At 40.5% G+C, this 20,022-nt stretch overlaps 1 protein-coding gene across 3 annotated transcripts in view; it reads left to right on the forward strand.

Annotated features, from left to right (window-relative positions):
* The window catches only part of rtn3 (reticulon 3), a 23,408-nt gene continuing 3,386 nt past the window's right edge, over positions 1-20,022 (forward strand). Inside the window, exons 1-8 of one of the 3 annotated variants that reach the window (XM_067524122.1) lie at positions 1-336; positions 5,425-5,472; positions 9,885-12,605; positions 16,138-16,345; positions 17,480-17,618; positions 17,856-17,925; positions 18,453-18,499; positions 19,862-19,920. In XM_067524122.1, coding sequence (XP_067380223.1) covers positions 246-336; positions 5,425-5,472; positions 9,885-12,605; positions 16,138-16,345; positions 17,480-17,618; positions 17,856-17,925; positions 18,453-18,499; positions 19,862-19,920 — 3,383 coding nt within the window. In that variant the 5' untranslated portion in view covers positions 1-245. The remainder of the gene's footprint in view (positions 337-5,424; positions 5,473-9,884; positions 12,606-16,137; positions 16,346-17,479; positions 17,619-17,855; positions 17,926-18,452; positions 18,500-19,861; positions 19,921-20,022) is intronic. The other 2 variants (XM_067524123.1, XM_067524124.1) reach the window with 2 other exon arrangements.

Below are 20,022 nucleotides of genomic sequence, written 5' to 3' on the forward strand. Positions count from 1 at the left end.
CCTTGAACGTCTCTCCGCCCGACATGTTTCCCCTCCTGCTTTGCCTGCCTTGTTTCCCCTCCATCATCTCTGCTTTCCCTCAGTGCTCGGACGGTGCGTTAAGGTGCACATCCCAGTTCCGCTCTTGGGGAAATTTGAGGAAAGCCAGACGACATATGTACATTGAGAGGACAGCATAATACCGTCTATATCAAAACGACCGACATTTCATCATCTTTGTGCAGTTGTTCAGAACCTACAGTAAAATGGATCCAGCGACTCAGTCCGCCCAGATATCATCGTCGGAAGGGGTTGCCGACGGGCAAAATTCCACTTCCAAAGAGTCAAAGCTCTCCGGTAAGAAACAGTCTGACGTTACGTTAGCTAGGTTAATGTTAATGTTGCTTTGTCTTTACGTTTTACTACAAAGCTACACCCTCGTTTTTATTTCCAGGTGTATCGCCGTACTGATTGCTTTATATCACGGTGACTGTTAATGTCCATAACATAGTAACTAATTCAGCTTTAATACTGTAACGCTAAAGTCAGGCAGTGAATTGCAGAAAGCTCACTTTGTCAACGTGCTGTCGGCCTGCGCGTGGTTGCTTTCTCAGCTATAAGTAACACCCGTGGTTGTGGACATATTCGAACAATACCATTACTATTCGTGCCTTAAACTCTGTGGCTTTGGGCCTGTTCTGGTACACACCACGCAAATGTCTTTTGTGAATGTGTCAGCTTGATTTCGCTTTGCTAATTGAGCTGAGTAGTCAACGTGGTAACGGTAAGAGTATGACGTAATTTACTCGACTGGACATTAGCTGTATTTGGTTCGCCGAATATTCAGCGGCAGACACAGAATTGTGGTTGCTAACGCTTGCTGCCGATCATACTTAAAGGGATATGAAAAAACAAAAACGTGCCACTTATGCAGCTGATGGTCCGCCATTATGTCGACTCTTAGAAATATTCTTACGTCGAGCTCTGGGAAGTGGTCATGCAGTTTGATAAGTAAACAGAAATTGTGACGTTAACAGTTTTCAGAGTAGCGTTTGAGGTGACAAAGCGTTATCTGTGCTATATGCGATGCTCTGCACTGCAGATGCATTGTCACTGGGCAACTGCCAGTAAAGAAAGGACTCTTAAAGGCGCATTGCCCTGTTTCTGGCTGGGTAATGGGAACCATTCCCAGAACAAAACATCACGCCTCATAAGCTGCGTTATTATTTTACTCCGTCTAAATAACTCATCCCTTTTGATCTGCTTTGGAGCTTTTCAATTCACACAGTTTGGATGAGCCAAATTAAAACAAAGGAGCAGTGTTGACTTTCAGGGCCTTATTAACAGGTTGAGTCAGGGAGTGGCAGTTTCACCATCTGTGTGTGTGTGTGTGTGTGTGTGTTAAGCTATCTGGTGTGTGCTACATGGTTTAATCGGCCATTACACTTGGGCCATTTGAGAATTCTGTTGAAAATATATTGGAGGCTTTAGAGATTTAATGTATATGTGATAGTGGGCGTCAGCTGGATATGGCAGGGTGTGGCACATAATGCCTCACTGAGTATGAATATGGATATGGTCTTAAACTTGTTATATTCAGGAGAGAAAAGCAAAAAATAGCATTACTTCGAATCTAATGTGACACAAAAGTAACCTGTATATGATTAATTTTTTACTTAGCCATCATGTGATGTACCTCATGACTAAACAATAATGCCAACTATGGCCGCATTACAATGAGACTCTAGTTCAGAAAGTTGTTTCCTAAGAATATCTGAAGCGGGGAGTTTTGCATAGTTATCTTTAGTGGACTTAATGGGATTTTCGTTGAGCTTATCAACAATTCCCAGCTGTGTTTGAACTAACACAGGTCTATCTGTTAAGATGTACTCCAGAGTACATAGTTGCAAACCCAGTACACCATATGCCTTAAAACCCCTTTGAAAGATTAGGGTTGTTTTTGGACAGATAACAGACATTGCTTTCCACAAACCTTTATCATTACAGCACTGCTGAGTCACTTCAGAGTTTGGGCTTTGGGCCCCAGTAGCTCCACATCAGAAGTGAACTTTGGATGTCAGTTTTTTCAACTTCTCTAACAGCATCTAGGTAGGCAGGATTGAAAAACATGAATGCTTTGAACAGAAAATCTGAGGACCAGTTTTAAATTGTTTAGGATATAGAACGTATATACATGGAAAGGAGAGTTGTTTTTTCTTTTCTTTTTTTCTTTTATGTTGAGCATTTTTTGTTTGCCTGGTGTTGAATTCATGTTTTCCATTTAACCCTCAGCTAATGATGATGCATTCACTGATGTCACAGGACTGCATTGTTGCGGTTTTCAAATTGTTTGGACCTGTTAAAATGCTAACTGTAACAATGCGGGAAAAATCATCAGCCAATTCTACGTGAATGGTTGCATTGCACTTGAGATACTTTGCTGACCCCGTAGCCGGCCAGCTTTCTCCAGCTTGATTTGGACACTAACTCCACTGCACAGATTAGCGCAGAACAGCATCTGGAATTATGTAAGATATTTTGAATTTTTCGATGTATTGTGGCTAGAAATGCGCCAATGATAATTTATTTATTTTGTTGGTTAATGTATAAATTTTTTTAACATTGAGCGCTTATTTATTAATATAACAATATAAAAGTGCAATTTCTGACTGAGCAAAATCAAACATGGGCAAAGGTTTCTTTCAGTTTCTGATGCCACATAGATGACATGAGCCGTGTTTGGGTAAGACATAAACAACATAGTAGGAACAACGACTGGACGCCATCAGCTGCTGCAGCACACACATTCATGGTGTCAACATGAGCACAATATAATAGTAGTAATAGTAGTAAACGGTTTATAGATGTAACTGATTCCAGATGGCCTGGTCTGCCTTTAGATGAGCCAAATTAATTTGACACACTGATGAGTGAGACTAGTCACAAAGGAAGTGGCACACTTCAAAATGAGGACCTAATTTCTCAAACTATATTGCGACAGATTTCCGGGGGAAGGTAACTACGGAATTCATGTATGTGTGTAGTCTTATGATCAGAATCAGATTATTTTTTTGAATAAAGTATTTGAGATGCAACACAGATTGTTGCAGGAATCCAACAGGAATTATTAGTTCACTGTTTTATAACTAGTTTTCTGTTGGGTGTTAGAGCAAGCTCTGCTCATATTTCCTCACAAGGATGTTCTTACATGAGCCAACTAACCTTTATCTTACTCAAGGCCTTAACTTCACCTTTCATTTCGAATTATTCATAGGGCTGACACAGCTGTCCAGCCTGTATAACTTTGACTCATCCACCATTAATCAGCCTGCAAGTCTCGTGTTTCAACTATAAAAACATGATTTTCTTGTCTGTGTTCATCATCTTACTCTGCCCCCAAATCCTATCACTATTAGTTTTGTCGTTTGCTTGTTTTGAGACAAGACTCAATGTGTAGACTTTCTGTCGGTCACAGTGCTGCTCCTTCTTTGCACTGTACTATAATCCCCTAGTGGGGTGGGGTGTTTGTGATCATTCTCATATCAATGTCATCAGTACTTGGTCCACTTGATCAAGATAGTTGCTCACTACATGGCACTTGGAAGTGAAACACACAGTCCCAGTCTTACCAAGGTGCCCCTCGTTCATCCGTGCCTTGTTGTATTAGACCCTATCACTAAGGTCACAGAGGCAGTCAGATAGCCCACAGGGGTAGACAGTTGAGCAATGGCAAGGATTGTAAGCAGGAATGGCAGACATGGCTGCAGAGCGACCCTGCACCATTACATCCACCCACATGCTAAGTAGCTAAAGGCCAAAGTGCTGAAGTAGCTGTATCACTGCCAATGACATATTTAATCCACAGTCCTGCAATATTCATGACGTAAACCCTACAGATGTGAAAATCCAAAAATGATTTCCAAAACATTCACAGTTTAAAGCTACATTGCTCAATCTTTTAATATTTCAAATGATCTAATGAAATAGAACATTTGTGAGTAAAGAACTGAAATTCATCAAAGTACCAGCATCCCTTTGGATGATAGCAACATTTTCAACCATTCTACTCTGACTGCATAGTCACACACCTTCTCTAAATCCTACTGTAATAACTTCACTCACTTGTCATTGACATCAGTCCTTTTTGCAAATCATCACTGAACTCAAGTCATGCCATCCTCATTGGTCCTGTAGATTACTGTATTTTTGTGTATTTCAAGATTACAGCAGAGAAGTGAAGTACGTTTTTACAATGTGTAAGAAAAGACACATAATTAGCATATTGATTCATTATATTACAAAGCTTATGTGATGTGTGTGCACATGATTTTAGATAGTGATTTTAAAGTGTTTAAATTGACTAATGTGATGGTTCTCTGAAACCATCACATTAACGCATGCTTTGTATTTCACAGAAAGATGTGAACATGTTAAACGAGTAGGAGTAAGACCTTGCGTTGCGGTTAAAAAAGTGAAGGTGTGGTGTTTGGAGAATAACAGTTGCGTGAATCTGAGAGAAGGAATGTTGCAGCGCCAGGGCAAACCAAACCCAGCCAGCTCAGCCTGTACAAATTGCAGTTGAGTGGAACTAAAGGTAGACACCACACCTCCTTTGAGTAATTCTGCAGCTCTCACACTACAATCCTTTCCCATGACTGAAGATATTTCACTTTAAGTAAGGAGAATCAAGTTTCTTCATCACGAAGGATGCTGTTTTCAGGATGCAAGAAGATGATCTTTAGGGTTTGTGCTTAAATACACGCAGCTTAAAATGGAATAATTGCTATGACATCAAGGTCCCAAGTCTTAACTTTAATCTCAATAGGTTTATCAAACAGCCTTTCCACAGACTTGCTGTCATTCAGCTCCAACGGCATAAGTAACGTCTAACACATACTATGTTGGGTGATATAGTCTGGCTCACTGTGGGTCTTCTGGTTTATCGGAGTCACTGGATGGTGTCAATGTCAGGACTCAGGCAAGTCAGGTTCCTCCATGCTGAAGTGGGAAAACTAATTCTTAATGGAGCTGACTGCTTAGACAGGAGCGTTGGACAGAGCTGTCCACAATATGTCCATCAAATCTTTGTCCTACTACTGTCTAGCATAACTACATAAAAGACAGTGGTCCTTTAATTGTAGGTCAATTCTAGGAAGCAAATCTGTTTGCTCTTACCAACAATTAAAGCAATGTTAAGGATTGTTGATGATTCTTAAGTAAACTGTCTTGTCTTTATAGCAAATATAAGTCATGTGTTAGCTCTTGTAGGTTTATTAAAGTGAATGACAGAATGTGCATGAGGCATTACTAACTTTAGTATTTTCTGGTCTTTATTTGAAGTTTTTACGGCTGAATAAGATAATGTCTGATTTGAATGGTTGTAGTTGGTAGCAGTTCTTTTCTTCTTCTAGGATGATCATTCTTCTGTCCTGTTTATTTTTTCAGATTCCTTTCTTTCCTCTTCGCCTGTATCTCTCATTCAGTCTCCTCAAGGCAAGTGTATGGTTCTCTTACGCTGCTAGCCTGCTCTCTCCCTCTGCTGCTACACCGCTGTACTTCATTGCCCTTTTTCTAGTGCCCCTCTCCTGCTCGTACTATAATAAAATAAATCAAATAAAAAAAAACAAACCTGCAAAGAAACCAACAACGTACCCAACTTTAGTCTCAACTCAGCTCCTTCCCTAGCTTGACTGATGTTTACCCACCCCTCCTTCTACAAACTGTCACGCTCTCCCATCCGTTTCCAGCATTGCTGACCCAGTCACTGCACTGATTGTAATTGGCGGTGCATTAGCGGTCTGTTTAGCCCACTGTTAGGGCTTCAGGAAAAGTATGCATACATGGCCATAGTTTGTGCAGCAGAACCTCCAGAGCTTATAGGCAATCACGCACAGTAGATTTTGTCTCTCTGTTGCTTTAGGGGGGGATGTATCATATTGGAGTGCATCACCTGTCGTCTGCAGGACAAGTCTGTTCAAAAGTCAGTGCTGCTCATTGCTGCTCCCCAGAATCCAAGAATTAGACCTGTAAAACATTGCTGCTGGCAATCTGATCTATGCTGTACCACCTCCTAGCAATTATTATTTAGGCCAGCGGCACTGACTGTAGGTTCAAGATAATCCCAAGATTGCCACCTTATTTTAAGAAAGTAGAGAAGTTCAAGTTCACATTGTGCGCACAAGAGCAGAAACCTAAAAATGGATCAGGTTGGTTTCCCTGGGGGTTGGTCCTACCTTCCTGCTGCCCTAGTATCTCAGCCACCCTAAGCCCAGGCAATTGCGTTCTGGAGGATGAGTGGCACTGGAGAAATCATCTACCGCCCAACAGTCTGAGCTTGCCATTGCCTGTGGCTGCTCACTCGCCCACCCCACTATCTGCTTATGGCTGTGTAGGCTTTGTGCATGTCTCACATACTTGCTTAAGCATTAAATAGTAGGTTTTCTTTTATACATTTTGCTTCTATTTTCAGATTCTTTTTGAGCGGTGTGTCCGTAAATGACAGCCAGTACTAAAAGTGTGTTCTGTTGAATTGTTTTAGATTAGGATAGATAATAACATAAGCCATAAAGTATACTTGGTAACATGGTTCCATTACAGAATTACGTCACACTCATTTAATCCATTTACTCAAAGTGATGGCACCCTGCTCCTTAGAAAAAATATCAGACTTATGCGTTACAGTTAAAATAAGTATTTGATGCAGCACATATAAATAAATTAAATTCAGAGAAGAAGACTTGATGACAAATTAACTAGTTCTATAGTGAACTAGTAAAGTTTAGACAATGTAAAAAAAACAAAAAAACATTTGAGATAAACTTCTCAACTCAAAGTCTACTTACTAGGTTCCTCTGTCAATGTCAAATATAAGAATGTCACATCTAATACTCAATATTTTTTCATACAGTATATTTTAAATACCACTGCCCTTTTTTATTTTTTATTTTTTTGTCCTTTCGGCTTATCCTGTAAGTTCAAGTTCACCTCAGCGGATCATTGTCCGCATGTTGATTTGGCACAGTTTTTACACCGCAACCCTCCCCAATTTGTACCGGGCTTAGACCGGCACTGCACAGCTGGGGATGGGAATGGGCTGTTAGGGGTTCAGTGTCTTGCCTAGGGACACTTCGACATATAGCTGGGACCGGGGATCGAACCACTGACCCTGTGGTCTGTGGACGACTGCCTTACCAAAACACCACTGCCATTTTATCACCTAAAATTGTTTAGATTTCTCTAAATCCAGATTTCCTTCCAACCCAGATTGCTCACCAACTTTTTGACTCATTCGTGACAACCAATCCCGCTTGCCTGGAGAATTAACCCCACATTTAACCCCAGCCAATCGTAATTCGTATTTTAATTTTAAGAACTTCCATTAATAGTTGCAGATATAGATGTATAATTTAAGACAGAGTGTGTAGCTATTTATGAAGCAGAGTGTGATCCTGAATAAGAAGCAAAGACTGCTAGATCCACTCATTAGGTTTTTCAAAACTTGAGCTGTATAGCATAAGATGGTAGTTGTAAAATGATCTTTGTAGAGGAGTGTGATGTTAAATGTGATGTGAATCCTGCTGATTGATGTTTCAGGACCGTAGCACGCTGTAGGATTGCTAGACAACTGGCAAAATAGTTAGTTATCTAGTTTAACTGTTGGCCAGCTATATTCATTTAGCTGAGTAACATTTTTTCTTGTTTGTCATCAGAAGTGTAGTTGGTGTTTAAAGCACACTCCTAATGACAATATGATGATCATCATAACATATGTAATACAGTATGTTTACCCAGACCTAGTTTGTGGACCAATTATTTTTTTTACTAATGATCCCAAGGTCAAAAATGAAACCCTATCTTTATTATAGCATAGATTTCTGCTAGTTCAGTTAAATGTATTTATTTCCAATTTAATTAGAATATAAGTTATTCCTCCATGCATGCTTGAGCCCTAAAAGGGTTTTAATGCTCATGCCTTGGACATAATCACAGTGCAGAAAGAGTATTACATAAATCAGGCATTGTGGACCACTGAGGCCTACTTTGGCAGATGCTACGTAATTAGTGGCCTATTACTAAGCAAAGTTGATGACTTCTATATTTAAACAAGGGTATAAAACAACTACTCAAAGATAATGCTGCTGGAAGTAGTCTAGGTACTGATCAAGTAGCCCTGTATGTAATGTGTGTACATGTATTCTGAGAGCATTAGCTGTTATGGAATTTGTTTACAAGTACAGAGCCAAAGGACTACAACACTGCTGGTGAGATGGAAATCCATTCATGTGGCCTAGTTTAAACAAGGCATTGTATTGTGGAACAGGGGAGGTGGTGGTGCTGTCCATGACAAAGTAGACCAGTCAGTTAGGCACAAATGGAAAACTCTAACTATAAAGGGACTGGGAAAGGCATCATGCTGACAACTAAGTGAACAACCGTTGCTGGGTTTGTTGAAGTAGAGACAAAATGAATCTGTTTCTAACTTCCTTGTGCTTGATGAGTAAATTGTATTTTCTGGTCATTACTGGTGGAGTCATTAGTGCTCAGGTTGGGCAGGTCTGACATGTTGATGCTTCTATGTCATTTTCAGGACTCGCTATTAGTCCTGAAAGTCACATATAAGTTCAGTGGTGCTGGAAGGGATCATATAATTGATGGAAGCATTGCTTTAAACCTCTTTGGAACTCTGTCACCTCCAGGATGGCATTGAGTCACATCACCCTATGGGACGGAAGGCGACTGAGGAAATACCCGGTTACCTGCACGTTAACAAACACTAAATTTATATATAGTATGTAACTGACCAAAATTATTGCATCTGTAGAGTTTTGTAACATTCCCAAATTTCGAGATTATTCTTTTGTTTTTGTTTTTGAATTTTAAATTGAGCCAAACTACTAACTTTGGAATTGTTACTCCAACACTATGTTCTTTGTTTCAACTTAAATTGGTGCCATTGGGAAGAGGAGATACACTACCAGGGTAGAGAGAGGCCAGTTGAATTTTAGAATTCTTTGAAAATTCAGTCATCTTTGTTTCACGTGGATTATAATATTTTTCTCTACCACAGCAGGCCTTGTGGTATTATCTTTTTGACTTTAGCTGTTTTTTTTTCTAGTTCTTTTATTTCCTTTCTTCTTTACTGTCCTATTGTGTTGTTCTGCAAGAGGATCCTATGTGGTAAACACTAGCACTAGCTCTCAAAGTGTCTCAGACTTTTTAGTAGCATTTATATTTTACTAAAGCCTTTACACATAACCACAAATACTCAAGACTTGGGTAAAAACTATTAAATTATGAATTTAATGGGATTAAGAGAATGGATGATATATTTGGGGCTGACTTGGTTTTACAATTCTGCATTTTGAAAAATTACATCAAATAACCACTATTGTCATGTTCAACTGCTAGAGAAAAATTACAAAATCAAATGTAATGGTGGCGAAAGAATGTATTAATGAAATAACCATATCAGATAAACACTATCAAAAAGAAACTGTTTTTTATGCCTGCAAGTTAAGCTATGGCAAGTACTATACGCTTGCTAGACAAATTGCAAATGACATGTAGTCACATATGGTTTAAAAGTGCTACCATCAGTAATTCATTGTCACGTTTTTTTGTTTTTTTTTTTTGGTTATTTTTTTGTGAATTTGATCATGCTGACAAGTTGCTATACTGTGAACTCCTTAATGGAAATTTTGCTGTACTTATGATCAGCATGAAAGTAACAATCCCATCCATTATTTAAATCTGTCTTACATTTCCACGGTGCGATGCATGAATGCTTGGGCTGCAACACTAAGGCCTTGCTGAATATTATTAGACTTGCATGGGAGTTTAGTGATTGTGACTTATGTGACTCGCCCCTTTTTTCTTCGCTGTGGATCTTCACGCATGACAAGCAGACAAAAGAGTCATCCTAGGCTCCAACAAGCCCTCTGAAGGTGTAGCAACTTCGCTTCGCTTTCCTTCTCAGTCTGGCTCATTCACACCTGGTCATTATGGGAGTGAAGCAGGGCCACCGGATGGCCAACCAGATTCACCGATAAAGACCTCTCCAGTGTCAGAGCGAATAAAGGCACTGGAAGCTCTTGCTGCCAAAAAGAAGGAACCTGACTTCAGAATCGATGCAGGTTTCTCTCATTTTAGGGATCGGCACTATGAGAAATCTCCCTCGGAGGCACAGAAATCTCCCTCGGAGGCACAGAAATCTCCCTCGGAGGCACAGAAATCTCCAACTGAGACACAGAAATCTCCCTCGGAGACACAGAAATCTCCCTCTGAGACACAGAAATCTCCCTCTGAGGCACAGAAGTCTCCAACTGAGACACAGAAACCCCCTGCTGACAAAATTATGCCAACTTCCCAGAAAAAATCTGATCAGGATTCACCTGAATCTCCATTTGAAGTTCTTGGAGATTTAAGACAAATAAATGAATTTGAAGAAACAGAAGAGTGGATGAAGGCTTATTTACCTCCTGTGCCAAACTTTGATTCTGTAGATTTAATCAAAGGCTCCGTGGCTTCAGACAGTGTTAAATCAAAGGAGGAGAAGGAGGCTGAGATAGTTGCACCTGATGGTATTGCTGCCTTTGTTGGTGTCCCTGATGCTTTCATGGATTCTCCTATTGAACCTCCGAAACTGAAAGATGACAGTGATGCTCATAAGCCACCAATTGTTGAGGAGGAGTTTGACCTTCGTTTTTTGCCAACAGCCTACATGTGGGACCAGCAGGAAAAATCCACTATCCAGAGTCAAGCAAATCCTGATTCAGAGCTGCCACCCTCACCTCCACCTCCTGCAGGCTTTGGCTCCCCATCGCCTCCTGGTTCTCCACCAGATAGTGTCAATGCTAAACACAGCATTTCAGATGACAAGAAAACCCCTTGGACTGGAGAGCTGGAGCAGAGTGAAGCAAATGAAGCAGAGAGCTCAGGAGAGTCTGATGATACTGTCATTGAGGATGGCGGCATCATTCCCGAATCTGTTTCTCCTTCCTTTTCTGATCCAGCAGTTTTAAATGATCCTACACCTGCCTCTGCCACTCCCAATGTTCCCACTGAGGGTAAAGTGACCCCTCCACTAAAGTCTGAGAGGAAGCTGATGCAGGTTCCAACAATTAATGTCATTGAAACAGATGAGCCAAATTACAGTGAAGAGGAAATGGAACTTGAGCTTGAAACGGAGGAAGTTGAGGATTATGAGATTATAAAAGACTCAACCAGAGAGACTCCAAAAACCCCAGAGCCAGAGTACAAAAAAAATGAGCCACCCAAGACCCGCCCTCTAGAAACTGAATTCATGGAAGGCTATTCGCCCCCATCCTCTCCTGTAGACTCTGATAACGAATACTCTCCCAAACACAAGATAATCACATCTCTTCCCGAAACAGTATGTCAGGAAGCTCCATCCAAACCTGAGGTCCTACCCAATGTAGCTGTTTCAGACGACTCTGTCTCTGAGTTTTCCCAAACACAGGCGGAAGAGTCCCAAACAAACTCCGATAAAATAAATGACGAACCCTCATGTTTAGTAGTTTTGAATCAAGAAGTGGACTTCCAGGACAATGATGACGAGTGGTCAGATGAACGACAAGATATCTTAGTCAAACCTGATAAGACTGATCTTATCTCCAAGGAACCAGTTCCTTACACCCAATCCAAAGAGGATGAAAAGAGCAACATTGGTGAGGTACATGTGGAAACGGCCTCCTTTTCTAAAACCAGCTTCATGCAAGATGACCTATATGACAGACAGTCATTTGATTATGATTTTGATGCATCATCTCCCTTGGATAACACTGACGATCAAAAGCTAAACAATGCCAAGGAGCGATTTCTTTCTGAGGCTACTGAAATCCACATTGAAAAACTAAAGACAAGCAATGCACAGAGTTTTCCAGAGGAAAGTGATCATCTGGATGACTTTCCGTCACTGAATAGTGACAATGCTGAACCAGTAAGTGTGTCATCTCTAAGTGGATATTCCCAAGACCAGTATTTCCCTTTCCAAAGCAGCATCAGCGATCAGGACAGTAAGAAAATTACCACCGATGCTCTTTCAGATAGCATGGCAAATGGAAAATCTCTCCCAACACAGAAAATTGACTTGGTGACCCAGCAGGACCCTGAAGCAGGTCACCATGATCTTGGCACAACAAGCGACCCAGAAGTCACTGACCCTGACAGCTCAGTTTCTGACCCTACAGATAGCTTTGTGGAGTTCATGAGGGAGTGCCTGAAGTCAAGGCAGGATGAAGAACCTGGCAACGTGCACCAAAATGTTCCCTCCAAAAAAGAGTTCTCTGAATCTGGGTTTCCTTCCACCTACTCCCCTCCAACCATGGTGATGGATCTTGAACAAGAACAGCTTACTATCAGTGCTCTCAAAGAGCTGGGCAGCAGTCAGGAGGAGGAGGAGGCTTTTGACCAGGACAATGTTCACCCAGACACCCCATCTAGAATGCAACCTACCTTTATCTCAGATCCTAACCCACCGTGTTCTCAAAGCAACCGTGCATATGACAGCACATATTCCAAAGAAGGGGAAGCCTTTGATGAATGGGTGGCTGAAGCCTATCATCTTGCTGAGCATGTCTTGACAGCAATACTAACTCACATATCAGGTAACACTTCTTCCTTTCATGCAGTAGGCCTCTAACCTCATGTAGGCACATCAACAGGATCCCTTGAACCCTATAACTGCAGGCTTTTTCTTTTCTTTTTTAAAGTTTTATATACAAAGGGATAACCTGACTGACAAGACGTAGGAAAAACTGGTAACTGCAAACACACCTTTCATCCATCTTTACTCTGTGGTTTTTGGATGTGTAGTGCATCCTTTGGTCCTTTTGGTCATTTCTTGTCCGCTCAAAAAAGTATGTCAAGGTCTCTAATGTGTAGCTTGACTTCATAGTCCCATTCCTCCCCTAACACTAATATCTATATTTCTGTGATACACCCCTTGCTAATATTTGCCTATGAATTTGTTTGTCTAGCTCTAAGAGGAGACTGAAACTTCATTGCTTTTGATTAAACCAGGCTCACTGCCATACACTTGCATATAGTTATTGAGAGTTTACAGTGTTGGAGAGTTGACTGTTTACACATCAGTCATCAGTCTTCTTATCCAAACCACATAGAGTTGTTCATTTTTTTGTGTGTGTGGATTTAGTCAGTCGTGGACTCATTTTACCTATGCACTAACTGAACCTGTAGACTTTGCTAGTCGAAATTATTAAAGCATCATAGCACATGTGAAGCCTCAAATGCCAAAAAGCCGTAGGGTAATTAAACTGGGTGTTTTCTTTGTGTGTGTCAGAATTTCTAAATGCTTTAAACATTATCGGAGACAGCTTCCTTTAGAGAGTCACATCTTCTAAAGCCAAAGTAAACTTCCTTTTTGGCTAATATGTAATGCTACGCAGCATTTCAACGTTGTATTAATAATATCGGGAATTGCTCCCCCATGGTTTCATGTTAGAGGATGTGTTTTTACATATTCAACTAAATACTTTCGATACAATAATGTTTCTTTAAAGCCACAGTGTCTTACCTGACAGTTTATAGTCTGTAGAGACTGCAGTTGTCACATATTATTACAGCAGCCAATCCACAATGTGTGTGTGATATGGACATTAAGGCTGCATATTTTCCAGTGATCACTACTGCATTTGAGCTAATGACCCTCTCCTGCCCTCTGTCCTTTAAAGCTCGGCAGTGGTCCATTAACAGAGTTGGTGGGGGGTTAAATATGGTGGCCAAGTGTTGACTTTCAAGAACCTTGCAAGTCACATGCTATACTCAATCCCCAGGGTCAGGTTTCTGCATTCATGCCATTTTCCACAACCCACTTTGAAAAAACTGATTTGACAACAAGGCATAATACTTTAAAAGAGCATTTAATTGCACATTATCTTGGTATAGACATGTGAGGAAAGATGCCATCATAGGAAATTTGCAGCTTTGCCCTCAGTTCTTCTAGGTCTCATTTGTCAAGTCATAAAAATGGACACTAGCAAAGCCACAGTCTTGGAGCATATTTTATTTCAGGAGTTACTGCAGCCAGTTCCACATACCCTGCCCTTCTCTGCAAACATGATCTCCATTCCACAAATGCACAGAGGCTGGTATGCAGACAGCAATCCTAACAAGCTCAGTGTTACATCTACATGTGTTGAATACTTGAACCTAGAACTGGCAGACCAGAGAACCCTAGTGCTGGCACTGCAGCATCCAGAAACTAAGGGAACATTTGCAGGGAAGCCACAGGAAATGCCAGATAGGTTAGCTTCCTTTTAAAGCTGTTACAAGCATTGTTCTGTGACGCCTTCTCTCTAATTGTTTGCAAAATGAAACGTTAATGATTTATTTAATGTTGAAGAGAACTTGTTCTGCATAGGAGCATGTGATGTTGAATCCCCCTGTACCAGGCACAAGCTTGTGCTATTTTAGTGCTTCTGTGCAGTGCTGTGCCACAACTCAGTAGGTTATTAAGAAGAGTGTACACTAGTGAATTTGTTTTACTGGTTGTGTCTGTTGCCATGCTGGAAATGATATTTTCATTACTGCCTTTGGAGTTTTAGAGTTTTTTTTTTTTTACATTCACTACCACCATTAATCAGTGAAATCTATCTAATGGTCTTTAAGAAGCAGTTCTTTGATTTCCTTAGTTCTGCTACCAGACCTGTTCTCAGTCTTTAACCAGGCTTAGTTGTTTGGTGTTATTCTTCTGTGTGAACATCGGTAAAGTGGAAGAAAGGCATTTGTGAATACTGAGCTATCCGTGTTTGGTATGTTACTCCCATCTAACTGACGGGAAGCTGGAAGGTCTTGCTTGTTGGATTGATAACTGTATCTTGTTGATGATCAGAAGCAGTAACTCTTAAGAACCCAGCACTTTGCCAATGTAATACACATTAGGTTTAAGTAAATGTACCAATTGAGTGTGTAAATGAGCTTTGCTATAACTATGGTAGCTGTGTGCTCAGGCTCCACGGTTTGTTCTGCCATAGATTAACTGATCTGCAAAATAACATATAACCATGCATCAGGGCTGCAGCACTAACGGAGATACAGTTAAAACTGGCTACTGTTGTCGGCCTACAAATGTTTTTCCCTCTGTACTAATGAACGTGAAGATGGTAATTGGACAGCTGTACTCTGGCATTCAGTAACAAAATAGTGTTACACCTTGGCCAGATCTTTAAGTCTGTCTAGCTGACTTTCCCTTTGTATTGCAAAGTAGCATGGTGCAGCATAAGTTCTTGGAGCTTGTTTGCAAACGTCTTTTGTACATTTAAATTAAAATTGTCACTCATAACTGCAGGCCAATGCACTATTGTGTAGTTTAGCTCAGGAATTGTGCTGAGTCCTTGAGCACATAGCCACTTTCTAACAAGACACAAATGACCTACACTTTGTACTGTCCCGGAACTCCCCTCAATTGCAAAACACAGAAGATCCGCAGCTTTTGACAGAAGCTCAAATATTGTACAATAAGTCAATAATGTCATTTTTGTGGCAGGCCTCTAGACAGATGAATTATATCCAACAGATATATTGCAAATACTCATGTTGTGCTTAGAATGATCAGTGACAATGAAACAATTTTAAGCCGATCTCAATTCATAACCCTGTGCAATCTCATCATTACATAATAATGATTGTGTCATGTTTGTATCAGCAGGGAGATCCACTGCATCAAATCAAACACTCCCTTTTTCCACAGCTGTACAAACAAATGATAGAACTGTGTCACACCATGGGCAAATGCAGATGTGCAAGCACTTACTACCCACCATGCCTGCAATAAAGCTCAAGTCCACCTGACAGTACGACCCACTCCTGCATTGTATTTTTCCTCTCGGAAGCACCAAGCATACATCAGTCAGATTCAAAGATCTTTCCCCCGATGTTTCTCATTCAAAGCCCTTTAGCAATCTAGGAGCATAATTGCTCCTGTTCATTAAAAATCTTTTAATTTCAAATATCTGCAATCATTTATTGATGTATGATTTATTGACCGACCATAGTAATTGAATTGATTCCAGAATACTTCATATGTTTATTACAGGTTAAAATGTGCATCACTGTTTGTGCTTGTTTTGTGTTTTAATGAAAGTCTCAGCTGACTAACTGTAACGCCCTAACCCACAGTTAAGGATCTGATCCACTGGCGAGACCCCAAGAAGTCGGGCTTGGTGTTCGGTCTGTCTATGCTGATGCTGCTGTCGCTCGCAGCCTTCAGCGTCATCAGCGTGATCTCCTACCTTTTGCTGGCCCTGCTCTGTGTCACTATCACCTTCCGCATCTACAAGTCTGTGGTCCAGGCTGTGCAGAAGTCTAACGAGGGACACCCCTTCAAGTAAGAGCAATTGGAGAAGAAAGTCAGTTAGTAATTCCTTCATGTGCATTGAACCTGGTTTTCCTCGTTATTTGGCAGGTTCGATAAGCTCAGTAAAATGTTGTAATTTGATGCTCATAGTAGCTAAGTTTTCGTGTTGAGGTTGTCATTTCCACAGGGAAACAGTAGCTACTCAGTGCAACCCAGAACAAATATCCAAATATACAGTCTTAGAGGTAAGAGTGAGTCCCCTTACGTTAGCAGCTACAAATTAGATGCAAAAAAGTTCCATTTTACTGTGGTGATAAATTTTATATTAGGTGAAATTGAAGTATTGAACCAGGGAAGATGAAAAATCCATCAGGCTGTGCAGCATTTTGATCACAGATGCCACTTTCTTTTTATACACTTGACGAAAGCCCCAGAATACTTGGTCTGTGACATACTGCATCTGCACATGCCGCCATGGCAACCAATATGCGAAAGTATGTTTCACGTGATAGAAATAGAATATTCAGGTAAGACACCATGGAAACAGATTACTGAACCCTACACATGGAACACAGAGACGATTTATTCAGAGGATTACATTTTTGCTTCAGAAATTATTCACACCCTTTTGCTTTCTGCACACTTATTGGGTTGTATATTCATTTTTGGAAACAAATGACATAAAATAGACATTTTTGCTCAGCAGTGTACACCAAGTCACCTATGGTGACAAGATGAAGGTCTGTCTCTAATAAGGCCTGAAGTCTTTGTGCAGTTGAAGCAAAATAGTAATCGTAGAGGTGTCCAAACCTGGAAAGTACAGAACTTGTTCACTTCAGTTTGAGCTACTTGAGTTTCAGAACATCACATCACAGACTCCCCTGTGCTGGAGAGCGAGTTTTGAAATCTCTTTATTTTCCTAAGACGATCACTGCCAACAATGCCGTAAAACTCCCCCAGATTACCATCGGTTTGTGTCACAATGAGCATTTGTTTCTTAAGCACCTAAAGTGAAAGTAAATCCCCATGTGACTGTTACCCCCTTGAGTCTCTTACTCTACATGCTGCTTTTGTATTGTGCATTATTATGTTTTCCTGCAGCACTTTGCGTCCAGCCTCATTCGTCTGCATGCTCCTCCCCTCATTATTTCTCCCCCTCTGCAGAGCACTGATAGATAAGGATGTCAGCATCCCTCCAGAGACTTTCCGCAAGCACGTGGACAGCAGTCTGACCTATATCAACCGAGCCCTGAAGCAGATGAGCCACCTCTTCCTGGTTGAGGACATCGTAGACTCGCTGAAGGTGAGCAGTTGCAGTCATTACATACTGACCACTACAGTACACTATATATTCTCTCACAGCTCCGTGAATTTCATGAAACCTGTCTTCACTCATTCTGCTCATCAAAAACAACTCAGTGAAATATATAATTCTACTTTATTATTCAGTGAATATCAGTGAGCTAGGTGATGAAAAGTGTTGGATGTTGCCCTTAAAAGCGTCCAACCCTTAATGCTCTGTTTGCTGTGTCCTCTCCAGCTGGCTGTGGTTATGTGGCTGTTGACCTATGTAGGAGCGGTCTTCAATGGGATCACTATTCTCATCCTGGGTAAGAGGCTTGGGAAACAAGTAGCATGCCGACAGTGTCATGTTTTCCAAGAAAGTGCACGTTTGTGTTTTGTTCCTTTTGAAATAACTGACATTTGTGACTTAAAAAGCCACCTCTTAAATTAAATTCTAGATATTTTCCCCAGCTCACCATTTATTAAGTGGTTGTAATAGTCTTTGCAAACAAACTGCATTCTTCTAAAGGTCAAATGTCAGAAAGCAGTGGCAAGTTGTTGCTTTTGCCCTGGATTGGAGCCCTGAGGCCAAAAACAGCCACATGCCACTGCTTTTTGATTATAGTAGTACTAACAATAATTGGTGAGCTACATGAGCATGTGAGTGTATTTCTGAACTCAGCTTCTTACCTTACTTGGGCATTTTTCAAAGATGAGGCTGAGGAAATTGAGTCCTACAACCAGCCCAGCTTTGGTTGCTTTTACATGACATTTGGGAACATTTTATGTGTTTAATCTTTGTTTCAAAGCTCTTAAATGCCAGGATATGACATCCTCACTTTCTTCTCTCTAGCTAACATCCTGCTCTTTGCCGTGCCTCCGATCTACGAGAAGAACAAGGTGAGGGCATGATGAGTGCATCAGATGATGAAGGGAGTGTCAGGCTGCCTTTGAGAGCAGTGTTTAGCGAATATACCCATCAGCAGTGAGCTCACTGGATGAGCCATCTTGATCGGGCACCAAAGGCTTTCTGTGCCCCTCTTGTTGCTCTCCAGTGTCCAGCTGCTGAGATTGGGAAGTCATTGCACTGATGGGTCAAAGAAGATGGATGTTTGCATCACGATGCACATTATGTAAAACGTTACAACTTTAGTGTCATTTACACAGTAACTGTCTGACGCACACTTTGTAAACTGAAGCTTGTTTTGTTCGTTGGTTGGTTGCGTTTGTCATTGGTTACACTCTCTGGTTCCTCCAAAATGAGCTGCTGAGTCAGTGGGTTTTGGATCAAACACTTAAAACTGTTTTTATTCGAAGTTCAATTCAGCTTTAAGATGAGAGGTAAAACGTCAGAGTGGGAAATGCAGCTCCTCACTTCACTAACTCGTAGAATAGAGCTAATGAATAGGTTTTCTTGTCCATCTGACCATCCAGCTGTTTAAGTGGGTCCAAGTTAAGGTAGCAAGCTAGGTAAAGTAGTCTATTAGCCCTCCTTTATTAATCTTGACTCTTGTTCTTTCTGGAGACATTCTCAGATCAGATGGAGTATAATATTTTTGTTGTCGTGTCTTGAGCAGTGCTCACCTGATATGGGTTTTTTTAATGACCAATGCCCCTGGTGTTTTTTAGAGTGCAGTGAGGCCACTGGTGAATGTATAAAGCCAAAGTTGTTTTGTTTTTTTTCCCTTTATAAAAAATACAATTCAACAATAACAAATGAGAGACAAATATGTTCAGTTTCAATTAACATTTGATGAAATTATGTGAATTATTTTAAATAATGATTGAAAACAAAAAAGTACATTGAGCCAAGTAAATCAATTAGAATTAATTTTAAAAATGTTGTTGGTAGACAACAAAAATATCCTTTAAACTACTTCATTTCAGTTCAACCGCAGAACTTTACACAGTGATTATAGGGCACTGGAAACAGCTTCTCTAAAACACTTAGTTAGTTAGTTACTGTTTTACTTTATGTAAATAGAAAGATTACATTAAAATTAACCATTAATCACTGGTTGAAATGTATCAGCTCAAATAAAAAAGGCAGCATATGTTTCTGCTACAGCGTGAGCACAGATATTGGCTAATTTCAATCCATTTAAAATGACAGAGATTGGCTCAATTAATCCACAAATTTAAATGTCTTCCAAGCTGGATCTACATGGCTCATATGTTTGACTAGTTGGCAATAAGATTTCAGATAAGGGTTTATGACATGAGAAGGTTAAGAGATGCTCATTGTCTCGTCATCCCTTTCAGACCCAGATTGATCGCTACATTGACCTAGTACGTACCCAAGTCAACACCACAATTGCCAAGTAAGTGAATCTAATCCACAGTGATAAAGTGTTGCATGTAATCAGTCTGCCACCTGCAGTTTTCATGTATACATTGAGTGATCATATTTGTTTTAATTTTAT

The sequence above is a fragment of the Channa argus genome, chromosome 12 (genome assembly GCF_033026475.1).
Source record: "Channa argus isolate prfri chromosome 12, Channa argus male v1.0, whole genome shotgun sequence".
In the NCBI taxonomy this organism is placed as follows: domain Eukaryota; kingdom Metazoa; phylum Chordata; class Actinopteri; order Anabantiformes; family Channidae; genus Channa; species Channa argus.